This window comes from Ostrea edulis, chromosome 6, assembly GCF_947568905.1.
Source record: "Ostrea edulis chromosome 6, xbOstEdul1.1, whole genome shotgun sequence".
Taxonomy (NCBI): Eukaryota; Metazoa; Mollusca; class Bivalvia; order Ostreida; family Ostreidae; genus Ostrea; species Ostrea edulis.
Genome location: NC_079169.1, coordinates 80,265,862 through 80,281,778, shown reverse-complemented (window position 1 = coordinate 80,281,778; position 15,917 = coordinate 80,265,862). Strand labels below are relative to the sequence as shown.

The 15,917-nt window shown below is 35.7% G+C and overlaps 2 protein-coding genes across 3 annotated transcripts in view; one reads left to right on the top strand and one right to left on the bottom strand.

Annotated features, from left to right (window-relative positions):
- The window catches only part of LOC125645694 (sex peptide receptor-like), a 103,689-nt gene that overhangs the window by 43,495 nt on the left and 44,277 nt on the right, over positions 1 to 15,917 (bottom strand). The window contains exon 1 of one of the 2 annotated variants that reach the window (XM_056140934.1): positions 972 to 993. The exons of the other annotated variant lie outside the window; for it this stretch is intronic. The gene's annotated coding sequence lies outside the window, so the exon portion shown is untranslated. Of the gene's footprint in view, positions 1 to 971; positions 994 to 15,917 lie in introns of those variants that run through there. 2 annotated transcript variants of the gene reach the window in all.
- Positions 306 to 1,058, top strand: LOC125647385 (clumping factor A-like). Its single transcript, XM_048874065.2, has one exon. The coding sequence runs from the start codon at positions 306 to 308 to the stop codon at positions 1,056 to 1,058; it is 753 nt and encodes a 250-aa protein (XP_048730022.2).

The window sequence follows — 15,917 nt, the reverse complement described above, 5'->3', positions numbered from 1 at the left end:
GTGACGTCTCCATATGAATGAAATATTCTCGAGAGGGACATTAAACAATATTAAATCAATCATTCATTTTATTCACTCAAACCATAATGGAAGTGATACATGAGATACAATACATAAATTTTATATATCAATACAAGTAACGTCATAGGAATGTATATAGGTATGCAAGTAAATATAGTGAAATATATACTTAAATATGTAAGACAAAATTGAATTTATGTGTTAAGGAGAACATATTAATTCGTGTAATACACCTGAAGGTCAGTTGCAGTATGATACTATAAATGTAGATTGCAAATGTAGCAATGGCGGATTTAACCAGTAATTCTCTACACCATGTAAGCAGTGATTCTCTACACGATGTAACCAGTGATTCTCTACACAATGTAATCAGTGATTCTCTACACGATGTAAGCAGTTATTCTCTACACGATGTAAGCAGTGATTCTCTACACGAGATAACCAGTGATTCTCTACACGAGGTAACCAGTGGTTCTCTACACGATGTAAGCAATGATTCTCTACACGAGGTAACCAGTGGTTCTCTATACGATGTAAGCAGTGATTCTCTACGCGATGTAACTAGTGATTCTCTACACGAGGTAACCAGTGATTCTCTACACGATTTAAGCAGTGATTCTCTACACGAGGTAACCAGTGGCTCTCTACACGATGTAAGCAGTGATTCTCTACACGAGGTAACCAGTGGTTTTCTACACGATGTAAGCAGTGATTCTCTACACAATGTAAGCAGTGGTTCTCTACACGAGGTAACCAGTGATTCTCTACACGATGTAAGCAGTGATTCTCTACACGAGGTAAGCAGCGATTCTCTACACGAGGTAACCAGTGGTTCTCTATACGATGTAAGCAGTGATTCTCTACACGATGTAAGCAGTGATTCTCTACACGATGTAACCAGTGATTCTCTACACGATGTAACCAGTGATTCTCTACACGAGGTAACTTACACGTTGTATTTCTATTTTTCGTCTGTAATGGACAAAGAACTCAAGAATAGAAAGAATGGCGATGATGAAATTAAAATTTCGCTATAAGATATTATTCCTTCCGAAAAATTGTAAATGGATACAGTGCAGTAAATTTTCAGGGTTTGTTTGGGGGGATAAGGTTGTTTTAGTATTTCATGCGCAATCCGGAATACACTCTTTATCTGATCCAGACACACCGCTATAAGCACTTTCTGACTGAATGTTTTATGTGATTGCGGTCGTCATGTATACACTGGGACTGTCGCGGCGGTTTATCGTTATAACGTATAGTAAGGTGTATAGAGTCCTTTGTGGGAATTCCTGAGTGCAAATTAATGACTGTGAAAGTATTGTGGGAACTGAAGTTTTTAATGTTCAAAGAATATATGTGAAATCAATGTTCCATTTGACATTTAGACTACCATGTTTCTATTCATTTCCGATGTTCAAAAAAGACATGCCTTTGACATGAAATGCTGTTATGAAAAGCCTGAGAGTTTTGATTTTTATCAGCTTTCCATGGTTAGTTTAATGGGTATATCCTTATGACCTATTTACGGCTACCAGTCGTCGTGCGTCAACATCTGAACATTTGGACTACTGGGTCAATATTTACCCGTATGTAACATAATTATTACAGGCCGCGGAAGAATGCGGTCTGTTCTGATACGGGTTTTCAAACTGCACGTACGTTTCTGCGGAATTACATGCTTTCGTTTCTGCGGGATTGATGTGAATAGATTTTTAAAATATTTCCAACATTAATTTAATACTTAATTAATTTGAGATGGAAGTTATTGTTAATATTAGCCTTCGAGTTGCATAATGTTTAAAAATAAATCAGCGTATTACATAATAAATGTCTCAAATTTCAATTTGTACCGCGTTTGTTTGGGGTTCAATTTATTTCAATTACATGTATTATTTCATATTTATTTATTTATTCATGAAATACAAAAAAGAGTGTGCAACGTTTTGTGGATGCAAGACTATTTTGCGGATTCACACAGCTAGTATTATATTCAAGTGGTCTTGAGGAGAAAAGGTAGTTGGATCCCTACAAGTGAAAACTCCAAACATGCATAAGCTTTTTACAATCGTTATCCTGCGTAAAATATTTCTACTAACTAATTTTGTTTTCTATAGCAATTAAGATATCTTAATTAAAGTTTGACTTCACATTTGAATTTTCGTCTTGAAGGAATGTACAAAATGCATATCGTCATTGTGGTCCGATGAAAAAAATATTAGAAGTTCTTTCATCTTCTGTGGCCCAATATCTTTAACGTTTGTGTCAAATTATGTTCTTGTTGGGTACATGTAAGTGGAACTAGAAAAGTGAATTCCATGGCCTCTGTCCCCTCCTCCCCCTAGGGGCTGAGACGCAAGACCAAAATCTTTAAAACTGATGTAATCTTTAAAAATCGTCTTTACCCAAGGACATCTAGCCAACAAACTCAAGATGAAGGACGCCTCTTACAGAGTTATGAAATATGTGTCAGACATGATTTATATCCCTTCATTTTTTTTGGGAATAAAATCTTCTTGGCTCCTGGACATCAAACAACCAAACATAGTATATAGTAATAAGAAGCGGGACTGTTACCATGGTGTGAACTTCGTGGTCCCCACGTCAGAGTTTCTGGTGCTGGGACAGGGCTTGGTGTTTCATATAATGTAAATGAGTTCTATAAATATCTTCTTGTCATCCCGACAATTAGGGGATATGACTCTTACTTAAAAAAAAAAGTTCCTGCGCAACTAGAACTAACGTACTTAGGTCATGGTTCTTGTGAAATACATTGATTATGATTTTAATCAGAGTAATATTTTCGATATACTGAACCATAAACGGTTTAACAGTTTCAATCTTATTAAGACTGAATGATTTTCTGTGAATGCCGTTATGACGTCGATTTTTTTAAGCCCCCATTCCCCTCAAAGAAGAGGGATATATTGCTTTGGAACTGTCAGTCGGTCGGTCCCTCAATATCGATGCTCAATATCTTGAGAACCCTTTGTTCAACAGACGGTCCTTGGGTAAAGACGATTAAAGGTCGGTCGGTAGACCACATGTTGTCCACTCATTATCTTGAGAACTATTCACTTCATCGTAATATTTCATATATGGGTTGCTTATGAGTGGAAGAGGCCACCTATTGATTTTCAGGTCCAAAGGTCAAGGGTCAATCTACTCTGGACATAGGAAGATGCTGTCCGCTCAATATCTTGAGAAACACTTCCTTGACAGACATTAAACTTGGTACACTGATACACTGTGAGGAGTAGACGACCCCTATTGATTTTGAGGTCACATGGTCAAGGGTCAAACTGGACATAGGAATATACTGACCACTCAATGTTTAGAGAACCCTTTGCTTGACAGACATCAAACTTGGTACAATAGTACATCTTCAGGAGAAAATTACCCCTATTGATTTTGAGGTCACATGGTCAAGGGTCAAACTGGACATACATGTAGGAAATACTGTCTGCTTAATATCTTGAGTAAAAACCCATAGAATTCTCAAAGCAACATTTGTAACTAACTGTTTTATAATTTTATCATTTGATATGTTTTTGGTTTGGTTTTAAAGGGGAAGGCAACCAAAAAAAATTACATGAAAAATGATAGGATTAATTATATGATTAAAATTTGTCATACTATTCTGTTGATATACGGCCTAGATAACTTCAGTACTAATTTGGAAACGTAAAAAATTGAAATTCTCTCCATCTATAGAGACTGCCATGATGTGGAACTATTGTATTCAAGACCACAACAATCAATAATTTTGACGTCACGTCGTCTGTTTTGGTTTTAATGAGATTCTAAGATCATCAGAGAGGTACATGTGGTAGATTTTACGAATAAATAGGTTGAAACGTACAGAAGGCTTTACAATTTTCAGTCAGTTGGAGCCATTACGAACTTCATTTTTAGGTCACCTGAGTTTACTCAGGTGACCAATTGCAATTGGTTGTCGTCCGTCGTCGTGCGTTAGAACATTTTAACTTCTTCTTAATAACTACCAGTCCAATTCTTTTCAAATTTGGTATGAAGCATTATTGGGACAAGGGGGACATAAATTGTAAATTTACAGCACCCCTGGGGCCCTAGGGGCGGGGCAAAAATTGACCAATTTTCAAAAATCTTCTCCTTTAGAACCACACACATGCAAGAAAAACTAAATGCATAGTGATGTAGAGGAGGAAGACCTCTACCAAAATGGTAAATTTCATGATCCCCGGAGTAGAGGTTCTGACCCCAGGGCGGAACCAAACTTGTTATATAGTGTTTATGTGGAAAACACTTAAATTACATCTTCTTTAATGCTATTGATACTAAATTGAAAGTAAATATATATTTAGACAGAACAGGTAGTCCTTTACCAAAATTGTAAATGTGAAGATCCCAGGGGTAGGGGTTTTGGTATCGGGGTGGGGCCAAAATGGTCAGTTATCAAATGTGTGAACAATAAACATTTTTAACTTCTTGATAACCATCATTCCAATTCTTTTCAAATTTGGTATGAAACATAATTATTTGGAACAAAGGAAACATAGATCGTAAATTTTAGGATTCCTGCACCCCTGGGGCCTATGGGGAAGGCAAAAACGTCCCCAAAATGACAAATTTTGAAAAATCTTCTTCTCAATGACCATACACATGTAAGAAAAACTAAATACATAGTGATGTAGAGCAGGAAGGCCTCTACCAAAATTGTAAATTTCATGATCCCCGGAGTAGGGGTTCTGACCCCAAGGCGGGGCCAAACTTGTTATATAGTGTTCATGTGTAAAACACTTAAATAACATTTTCTTTAATTTGAAACTAAATTGAAACTAAATGGATAGAGCAGTTAGTCTTTTATCAAAATTGTAAATTTGATTTTCCCCAGAGTAAGGGTTTTGACCCCAGGGTGGGGCCAAACTTAGTATATATTGTAGTTATGTGTAAGTTTGCTGATACTGTATAAAATCTAAATGCATGCTTAGAAATAGCAGAAAATGATGTACAAAAAATGGTGAATTTCACAACCCAGGCCTGGGTTATGACTTTAGGATGAGTCCAAATTAGTCATATATTTTGATGTTTTAATGTGAATACACCTATTTTTTAAAGTCTTTCATCAGTGTATGCACTTTTGAGGGCAGTGAAGTTTTAAGAACACTTAGAGCGAGATTAATATAAGCCTTCTGGCTTGTTTCTCAATATATTTCATGTATAAGACATTGTTTGTAAACATTATCGAATTATTTACGAATAAATATTGTTTAAACTAAGAACACTTCTTGTTTTATACTGTTGCTGAACATTAGTATTTAGCTTAGATATTGAGAACAGGAAATTTTTTCTAGATTTCATAGCCCATGGTAGTGGTACTTTTTCACTAGTATTCAGGTGACCGATAAGGCCTGTGGGCCTCTTGTATGAATTAGAGTAAGAAATTCACTTTAGAAATAATATCTTATGCTGCACATTCTATGTAATAGCTTGTTGCAATGCCCAAACATTCTGCTTAGTCGTATAGTGCCAGGGCCCAGCAAAAAGTCGACCAAAAAATAATAAGCATTTTTACCGAATTCATTTTCGCATATCTTGGGAAGTATAAGGAATTTTGGAATGAACTTTGGTAGTAATGTAGATTGATTATGTATGAATATACTAGAATGCAAAGTAGAGTTTGATATCATTTGGTTTATTGTTTTTACATCGGATAACTTGGGTACCCTATACCTTTACTGTTTAATAGTAAATTAGACCCCAAGCAATGCAATTGCCTGTGTGCCAGAGTAACAATAAGAATAGCGTGTTATATTCTAAGATTACGTAAATAATGGTCATTAAAATAATTGAAAAATATTTTTGCCAAGGTCAGTATTGCCTAAACATTTTCTCGGCATATATATTTAGTTCCGCTTACGTACAAACCTTTATATACATGTAGCTACTGTCTGCGTCTTATAAGTTATTTGTTGCAATATATTGGTTCGTCTTAAGGTATCATAAGAACAGGAGTAATGCAGTGGTAGATTACAAATTACCTAACACCTTTCATTGTGGATATTTCTGCATATGCATGGGATTTATTACAAATCGATTTCCAATTGAGCCACTCATCAGAGAAAATGGCTCCTATCGAGGAGTGAATGCATTTTTCTCTTAAATGATTAAAATGTCAGTTTAATTGCTGATTTGAATCATAGATGTTTGGATTTGAAATTAGATCAGCCGATACATGTCAAAACATATATGTCATAAAGCGGAGGAAATGCGGAATAGGCAACATAACTGTATGCATCTCTTGATCTGTGGTACCACTGAACATGAATATACTTAGCAGGTTCCCATGTAAAGTCAACCCCCTCCCCAAAGATAAGAACCTGTTTATTATTATAAATATCTTTGGATCTGCCACTGCTAAATTTTGGCGTTATTTAGTTTACACTTCGGAGGTTGTTTTTATGGAAACCCATCCATGTGCTTATATAAAAATTGTAATTTTTCAAAATAGGAGAGAGTTATTTTTTTAATGATTAAGGAATCTTTATATCAATCTAATTACTTTCATCTCAGCATCATATCCCCTTAAACAATCAAACTGAGAACACATAAATGAGTAAGAGAGGTTCCACATCTACACTTGATATTCATGGCCCCTGGGTACCAGGATAAGGTTGTACAGCTCATATAGTGAATGTGTTTTTTCTTCCTAAATCATCTTGAATTCTGAGCATCAAACCAAACCAAACTAACTTTACAATTTTACTCACCCTAACCAGGATCTATCAAAATATGTGAACTCTGGAACCAACCTGGTAATATACCCCAAGATTTAGTTGGTTTTTTTTTTAAATAACAAAATAGAATGCAAGTGAATTGTACCCGAAATATCACAAAAATTACATAATAATGAGAATTGTCCTTATGCCCAAATATTCCTTTATATTCACATATTTTAAAGCATTTCCCAAAATATCAGATATTACGACATAAACAATGGTTTAATTTGATAATTTTCTATACATGAAATATTTAATCATATGATATTCTAAAGCCTACTTATGACTATACTAAGGTATTCACTGTATAATGATTGATTGATTGTTTATGGTTTTACGCCGTTTTGGCAATTTTCCATCCGTTTTACGTCGGTTAACTAACTGAAATATGCTTAGTTGCGAGTGCTGAAGTTTCCTTGAGAGCCGAAAATCAGGGAAACGATCTTTTGCGTGCCAAGCTTTGGCCTAGTTCGATCATTAACTATAGCAACTAGAGTTAAACCACAGTATGATCGAACTGCCTTTGGTCGAAACCGGAAGGGGCGTCACTGTGCATGACTGGTCTACCACACAGCAACCTATGCTTACAGAGTGGTTGAACTTTAGTAACCAGACTGGAAGTCTGGAGGCAAGCTAGGCAATGAAGTTTCGGAAGTTGACTAGACAACTACTATGGTTGATGATCGAACTTACTTTGGTTCAACTTTAGTTATCATAGTTGATGATCGAACTATGCCTCTGTCAGGGTGTCTAGGTAGCGTTGTGGTTAACGCAATTGCTTCTAAAGATAAAAAGAAATGAACTTGCTTCTCCCAGCTGCGACCCGAGTTCGATTCCCGTGATCAGCAGTAGTTGTATGTGAGAGGGTATAGTTGTCGCCCCCACTCGGACACGTGAGTTTCCTCCCACAAAAAGACCCCGTAGCGGAAACATTCGTGGAAGTCGGCAAATAGCTAGTATTATTGTTGATTATGTATGTCCGACTTTAAAAATAAAGATTGTTATTATTTTTACACTTGACACTTTTTTGAAGAGGTACCCGCCCTTGGTAAAAATAAGAAAAATCTAATTTTCTAAAAATGATTAATGCTATTTCATATTTTCTGAAAGAGAAAGTGCATGTAACGTTTTACAAAGAGATAACCCCTTTTAAAAATATTTCAATAAAACATGCTCTTCTCCTAGACTTCAATATAAAATTCTAAGTGAAACAAGATTGCTACACGTAGCCATGTCCCCCACCGCCGCAAAAAAAGTTGAAGCACAAAAGTCCCATAACTCCTGTAAAATTTGTCGAATCAAAATGGTGGCACAATATGATCAACTACATATGGTGACTAACAATCCAAAATATGAACAGAATCCATTGAGCGGTTTCAGAGGAGTAGCGTCCACAAAGTGTTCCTATAGTGTAGCATGTACAAATTCAACAAAGTCCCATAACTCCTGTCAAAATTGTCGAATCAAAATGGCAGCAAAATATGATCAACTACACATGGTGACTAACAATCCTACTTAATATGAACAAAATCTATTGAGCGGTTTCTGAGGAGTTGCGTCCACAAAGTGAAGTGGGACGGACGGACACCGGTAGTTCTATGTCCCCTTCCGCGTTGCGGTGGGGGACAATAAATCAAGCAGTAATCAAAATTTTGAAAATTCCAATGGTGGATTATTTTTATTTGATGAACCCTTCAAAATGATACCATGATTTAAAGAATCCAAACATCCATTTACTAGGTATGAAATATGATAGTTATACATTGAATACCTTAAGTCAAAATCTGAACATAATTTATGTTACGGTCCCTTGAACACCACTCAACCAAACCGTAGAGTTGTAATGGGTTGAGGGTATCTAACGAAATTGAATGTTCTGGTGTTTGGGTCAAAATGTCTGGCCATATGATTATCTAATGGCGGGAAAATAATTATTTTTATGAAAATAACCCCTTTCACTCCTGAACAAATTAAGGTCATAGCAATATTCCATGCAAACAAGGTGTATCTGTTATATAGAAATTGCCCGTTTGTCTATCTTCTGTCAATACCTACAATTTTACATCTATGCAACAAGGTTGTAATAAAGAGACATTAGCAGCTCATACTTGACACAGACGTATCTAATGACTAGATGATGTGTAATGATTGATTTTAAAAAATGAAATGTGAATGTAACGGCGGGTGTGATCGGTCGACAGGGGATGCTTACTCCTCCTAGGCACCTGATCCCACCTCTGGTATATCCAGGGGTCCGTGTTTGCCCAACTCTCTATTTTGTATTGCTTATAGGAGTTATGAGATTGATCACTGTTCGTTATCTTCACCTTTCATAACGAACGGTGATCAATCTCATAACTCCTATAAGCAATACAAATACAGAGTTGGGCAAACACGGACCCCTGGATATACCAGAGGTGGGATCAAGTGTCTAGGAGGAGTAAGCATCCCCTGTGGACCGAATTGTATTCTGTTGTAAGGGTTTATAAGATGCGCTCACTGCACCATCAAAATGCAACACTTCCTATATAGACACAAGGGTTTTGTGTGTGATATTTAGCTGACCGTGAAAGCCATGGGGATCTTGATACCCTCGCGAGTTTTATACATCCAAAGAATTATTAATATCTTTTAAAACGTTTCCTTAAACTTTATGCGTGGACCCGAAGGTCCATGTAGAAGCGAGGTTAAACCGTATGTCATGGAGAAAAGTCAGTTTACGCATGCGCAAGGTGTACGTTTTCATCGCTCGGCCTTTTCCGTCAAGTGGAGAAAAACTTGACAGAAAAAACCGAGCGATGTTCCTATTCCTTGATGTCACCATCTCTGTTTATACATATAAGCACGACCCAACAGCGTGATCGTACACATGCTCAAATCAATGATCATCGGAAGCAGCAAATGTTCCATAAACAATATTCTGTATGGTTGATGAAAAACGATGTTTACTGTTCTTCAGATTAAAAAAAGAAATACTATGGAGTCTTATTCACCTTTGCAACGCTCAACAAAGATTGTTGTTCTTATCTTGAAATGAACATCTTTTCTGAAGTTGCACTTACCTTTTAAATGGAAAACTACATTCAAGATTGTGGTCATCAATATTTTGTTGCCAGATTTATATCATTCAGTGGCGGATCCAAAAACAAAATTGTAAGTGGGGGTGGGTGGGGGTGCGGCCCTAGTTTGTACCTTTTCTGTCCAAGAGTTGTTGAAGACCCTAACAAAATGACCTTTTCTAAAATAACTACCTTTGTAATGAAACCCCGCGCAAGTGCTGGAAATCACAGAGGAAGGACTTCTTTTAAATGCATGTTTGAATTGTAGCACACATGAATTGAATGAACGATATCTTTAAATCCAATGAATTCAAGAACAAATTTTGAATAATTGCGTGTATTAGTTATGTTATATTTATTGATATCATATAAATTAAATAAAACTTGATCATTAGGAAGTCACTTGGAGCTCCAATTTAAATGTTCTTTATGTAACATAAATTACCTCTCTCCGTATTGAAATTATATAATGATTTTACAAATGCAATTGTAATCCGTCATGGCGAATAGTTAACCAACAGGGGCGGATCCAGGAATTGCGGTTACGGAGGGGCGCCACTTTACGAGGCTGGTGGCCGTCTTGAGGCCCCCAGTGGGTCCAGAGCGAAGCTCTGGTGGGGGCCCAGGGGGCGAAGCCCCCGGAAGCTCCTGGATTTTACAATTTTATAGGGCTTAAAATATGTCTCCTATTTAGTGATTTGTACTATTTTCTATCATTTTTAATATGGTGAAATTAATAAAATGACGCAAATTTTAAGGGTTTTTGAAAAAAAAAGTTTTCCCAATAAAGTAATTCTAGAAATCAAAAGATTTTGTCATTTATTTCTCCGGGAGTGGAAGAAATTATTGCTTCTTTTATCGTTTAGAACATTTTTCTAAAGAAGATACCACGATTTACCTTAAATTTGAGAATTTTAGGGGGTGGGGGCGCCGGCTGCGTCCCCCTCCTAAATCCGCCACTGACCAAAGACAAAATTAACGGTCGTTCATAATTTCAAAATTTGAAAATCAGTATTGCGAATGTGTCTACAATGGTAGTTTTTGTCCAGTGCTACATTTTTAGGGCAAATTTATGAATACACGTACTTTCTTCTCGTCAAACGCAATAATCGAAAACATAATGCACTGTATAAGTATCACACAGAAAAACTGCTACATTGTAAACAGTGACCCGATTTCTTGGACATTGCCAGGAGGTAGTGTACAACCTAATTTCGGTAAAATGTTTTAACTTTTAAAGTTTTTTTGTGTTTATCCATATCAGTAACTTTTAATGAATTATTACAAAAAGTCGTAACATCGACTTCTATGATCACGGAAAAAATTAAGAACATCGAAAATATTAGATGAATATCGTATTTAAAAATTTATCCATGTGTGAGATCGTTGGTCTCGGGAGGGGGTGTCCTTCGTTGAATGAGATGTATATAAGTAATATAATTACATGTATAAATCTTCATAAAATTATAAATATGGGCCTAGTCAAAACTATTATAAGTATAATTAAAAATGAACATCTTCACACCTTTATGGTGATCATGTAAAGCAATCGCAACTTCTTGGGTTTATTTTCGGCTTGCCGGAAAGATCTGTGAATGTGCGATTGGTTGTAAACCTAAGCGTCTATGTTGTCTCGTTCTGGGCGCTTTGTTTTGGAAATTTCCCAATCCAATTTGATTGGAAATTCCCATAAGGCTGATTCAAGACTAAAATCACGGATTGAAGAAACGAACAGGCATATTGTATTTATTCAACAATTATCAAAACTTGTTTCTCCTGTAAGATCAAAATCAAGCATCGATAATCAGTGGGTTTACTTCATATCGCATTATCTTAAGGTGTAAACTGCTTAGATCCGCCAAAGTGTGTCCACTACTTTACTCTAAGTTTTTGCTATTTCAGGGTAGTTTATCGAAAACGAAAGTATGTTTTTAATTAATTTTACGATATTTACTAATCAATTAAGATTTTATCATCGCTTACGGATATCATCTCACATATGAAACAATATTAAAGGTGCGAGCAGTAACTCTGGAACAAGCATTTTTTAGTTCATTTGCAAAATTTATTAATTTATAATTATAGACATTCAACGGGGGTGCAACTTCTGTAACATTCTCTTTAGATCCGCCTCTGTCTTTGGATTAATGTATTTTATTGCCAGATTTATATCATTGCATTAAGTACATGCATGAAACTAAAACGTCGAATTATTAGTTAAAACATGCAGAATTGAGTCCTCTGTTGAATTTGAACTTTAAGGTCCAAATCAAGGTCATAGCTACAAATAGTTCACATCCATTAGGCCTATAGATCAATAAGACCAATTATAGAATATTTGCATGTTTCAAGATTTAATAAAATCTGTTTTAAAACACATTTTTATTTCAACCTAGTATTTACGTTTCTGTTGGAAACACATGCCTATGGTCCATGTATTGCAGTCCGTTTTTAAAGACCAGCAACTTGTTTCAATAATTTTTGAAGGAGTGTTCACGTCATGTTTAAATTGCCCGTGAGAATTGTCTTGAATGATAGGTACATATACTATATACGTTTCCTTGCCACTGGTTGTTATTTTGTACTTTTTAGTCATCTTAAAGTACAAACCACATCCAGACAGTAAAAATTAAAAGAGTTCATATAGTGTTCGAATCATTTTCCCAATACTGCCTGACACATCACGATGACGTGAGGAAAGTAAGCAAAGGCATTCAATAAACAACGTGATTATAATTATACCGTGATTCTGACAGCAACGGTTAATTGGTTTTATTACAAACAACAAGGGGAGTATGTTAGAATGTGGTATTTTGTTATTTACAGTGACAAAAAATTTGAACTAACTAAGGAGAAGAACTACGACACATTGAACAGTTACATGTATATAACAAGAGTGAGTCAGAATATGCACTGTATTGGTTTTTTTTTTCACATATCAATATCTTGCAATTCGCTGAATTTAATATAATCTAAATACAGAACTAATTATTTAAGTATCATATATTTGTATTCCCTCAGATAGATAAATGTTCTTGTATTTTCCCCTATCTAATATTTTCTTTGAACGATGGTATCCAATGTTAAACATTGTTGTGAAGAGATATCTAATGCGATAACATACCCTCATTAGCTCTCAGAGACAAAGGAAAGTAACTGATTCGAAATATCTTGGAATCAAGGTTGAAATCATACTTGTTTGCTTACCGAATGTTCACGGCAAGAAAGAGTCTAGGAAACCATCATTTTAAAACAGCATTAGAGCTATTACTTTATTCAGATACATATTCATGAAACGCCTGCATGAGGAAGTTTTCTCTTTTCCCCGAGATTCCTCGAGTGCTCCGATGCCAAACTCCCTTAGACCTTAAAATATCTCATCAATAACTACATGTATCTCCGACGGAGATTTGCACGTGCATCATACAGTTTGTATCGGTGCCTTAATTGTCTGTCGTACTTTTTATAGAGCGTAATCATCGTCAAGAAGAAATTACAGAAAGATATATCTGGTGTTTATCATGAAAAGTTTTAATCGTCAGCAATTGCAATGTCAGTTCAAGTTTATTTATGATAGAAACGGTAGGAGTAAACATTGATAAAACTTATTTTTGCATCATTTTCGCATTCGGGGTTACCGTGTGCATCTATTTTAATTGCTAGTTCAACTTTTCAGATACTATGGTAAAAAAGATGTGTACGTTTAACAAAACCATCTTCTTTCTATCATAGTAGACTATCATAGAACACTATAGTAACACAACACACACCGTTGTTCTTTTTCTGGAGCATTGGTCTATCAGTTCATCAATTTTCTCTTTGGTAATATATGTTCAAAAGAAAACTACTCGACGACATAAATATAGTGTCTAAATTAAGGTCTGCGAACGCTGAGGCAAATAAATGGTCACGGGAATGAAAAAGTGAAGATAACGAACAGTGATCAATCTCGTCATTCCTATAAAGAATACAAAACTACGAGTAGGGCAAACACGGACCCCTGGACATACTAGAGGTGGGAGCAGATGCCTACGAGTAGTAAGCATTCCTGTTGACCAGTCACACTCGCCGTGAGCCCTATATTTGATTAGGTAAAGGTATGAAACACGTCAGACAGCGTTCTACATAATAAGTATTGACGACCTATTTAATATATCTTACGTTTTACGTCATGTGTTCATTTAAGTCCTGCGAACATTAAGTGGCAAGAAAGTAGATATACAGCATTCGTGATTTTCATCCATTATCGTCAAACCACATGACGTCACAATGTTATGGGTAGGTGTTAAAAAGATCTATCGCCGTAAGGGCGGGAACATTTTTCAGCGCGGACTTCCTTGAAAACATAGGATTGAAATTTCAATTTCTAAGTTGATTTTCAATTACTTATTTTTACACTTATTAACTAGGAATGATTGTTTTAGCACACTCGAACTGATGTCTCCCTCTCCATTTTTCATAGTTTTGAAGATATTTTTAGGTATCGGAAGAAAATTAAGAGTTACGGTACAGAACAGTCATCTGTAAGTACATGTGTATGTACTTCAACCAAGGAACAGTGTTGTGAACATAATTATGATAGTAAATCAAAGTTACCAACATACCAAATATCAAAGGCCTATGTCATAAGACAAAAAAGTCATGGTCCGGACAAACGAAATATCCAACAAATTCTATTATTTGATCTTTACATCAAAGGTCGAGGTCAGAACTCACATAAAATGATACGCGACACACTGTCTTATAGTATACCCACATACCAAATATCATAGGCCCTTGTAAAAAAAAAAGTTATGACCCGGACAAACTTTGTATAAGAAGCGGAAGAAGAATTCGCACTAAAATAACATGCCCCCCCCCCCCCCTTCTGGGAAGGGGAGACACTATGAATTATGATGTTAAACATTTGGTAAAACGTATTTAAAACGGAAGTTGAAGGTCTATAAAAGATTAATCTGCTTTTCTCTGTTTTCTTGAGGTTAAGAAGAAACAATTCAGTACAAATATGTCTATTGCATGGTCAGACTAGAAAAAAGTTCTAGCAGGTGTAATTGAAATCTTTAACTTACATGAGATTTACCATTTTAGAAAAGTTTAGTTATGTGGTCGTTTGAAAAATATATATATATAAATATTTAAGCATATGATACATTTACATATCAGTTTACTGTATAATAATGTTCCTAAAGACGGCAACCTTTGTTTTAAAAAACCATACTTCTATGTGGTAACTGCCCATACATACTGTATGTCAAACAGAGTATTGGAACTCTTAAAAATCAGAGATAAAGAATTCCTTCATGGAAGTCCTCCATCGGAGTTCCATACCTAGACGGTAAGCAATGCAAAATTAATAGTGATAGTAAATTTAGTTTAAAAGTAAAATAACTAAATTGAAGGACTGCTCAGAAATTCAGTGAAAGCATCAGTCCAAACATCCAGTCGAACCGAATCTCAACCGAGATTATAGATACAGGGGCAACTATCAAATCTGACACCCGTGTCTCACCGTGCATCCTGCTCATTATTCTTTTTAGTTTTTCACTTTCAATCTTACACTCTGTGTATCCGGACATTAAATTAATCTCTCAGTACATGTTGGATCAGACAGGTTTCACTGGTATAATATGAATATTTTATGAATGTTATTCAACGCCGTATGCAACAATGTTATAAACCAGTGCTCATTTTATTTTATTTTTCATTCAGTTTCTTTGTTGTTCAGCACATACCTTCATGTCAAAATTTGAATAATGGAAAGAAAGTCCTATAGGCTGTGGTTTTACACAGTGCCTGTGGTGTGTGTAAATGATGGAAACGGAAGCGTCCAGGGATAAAAGTATCGATGTGTGAATTACCATTCAGGTAGCGCGAGGCTAATGGAGAGTGCAAGAGGTTTCCGTGGAGTACAAGGACTTATGGAAAGTGGCACTCCTATAGATATTTTAGAAGTGGATGGGACAATACTATGATAGCAAGACTGTGAGGTGAACCTTATGTAAATATTAAGAAACGCCTTGATAAAAACCATTATGTTAGGACAAGATTCGACGTTACATCAATATAGAATTCTAAGAGT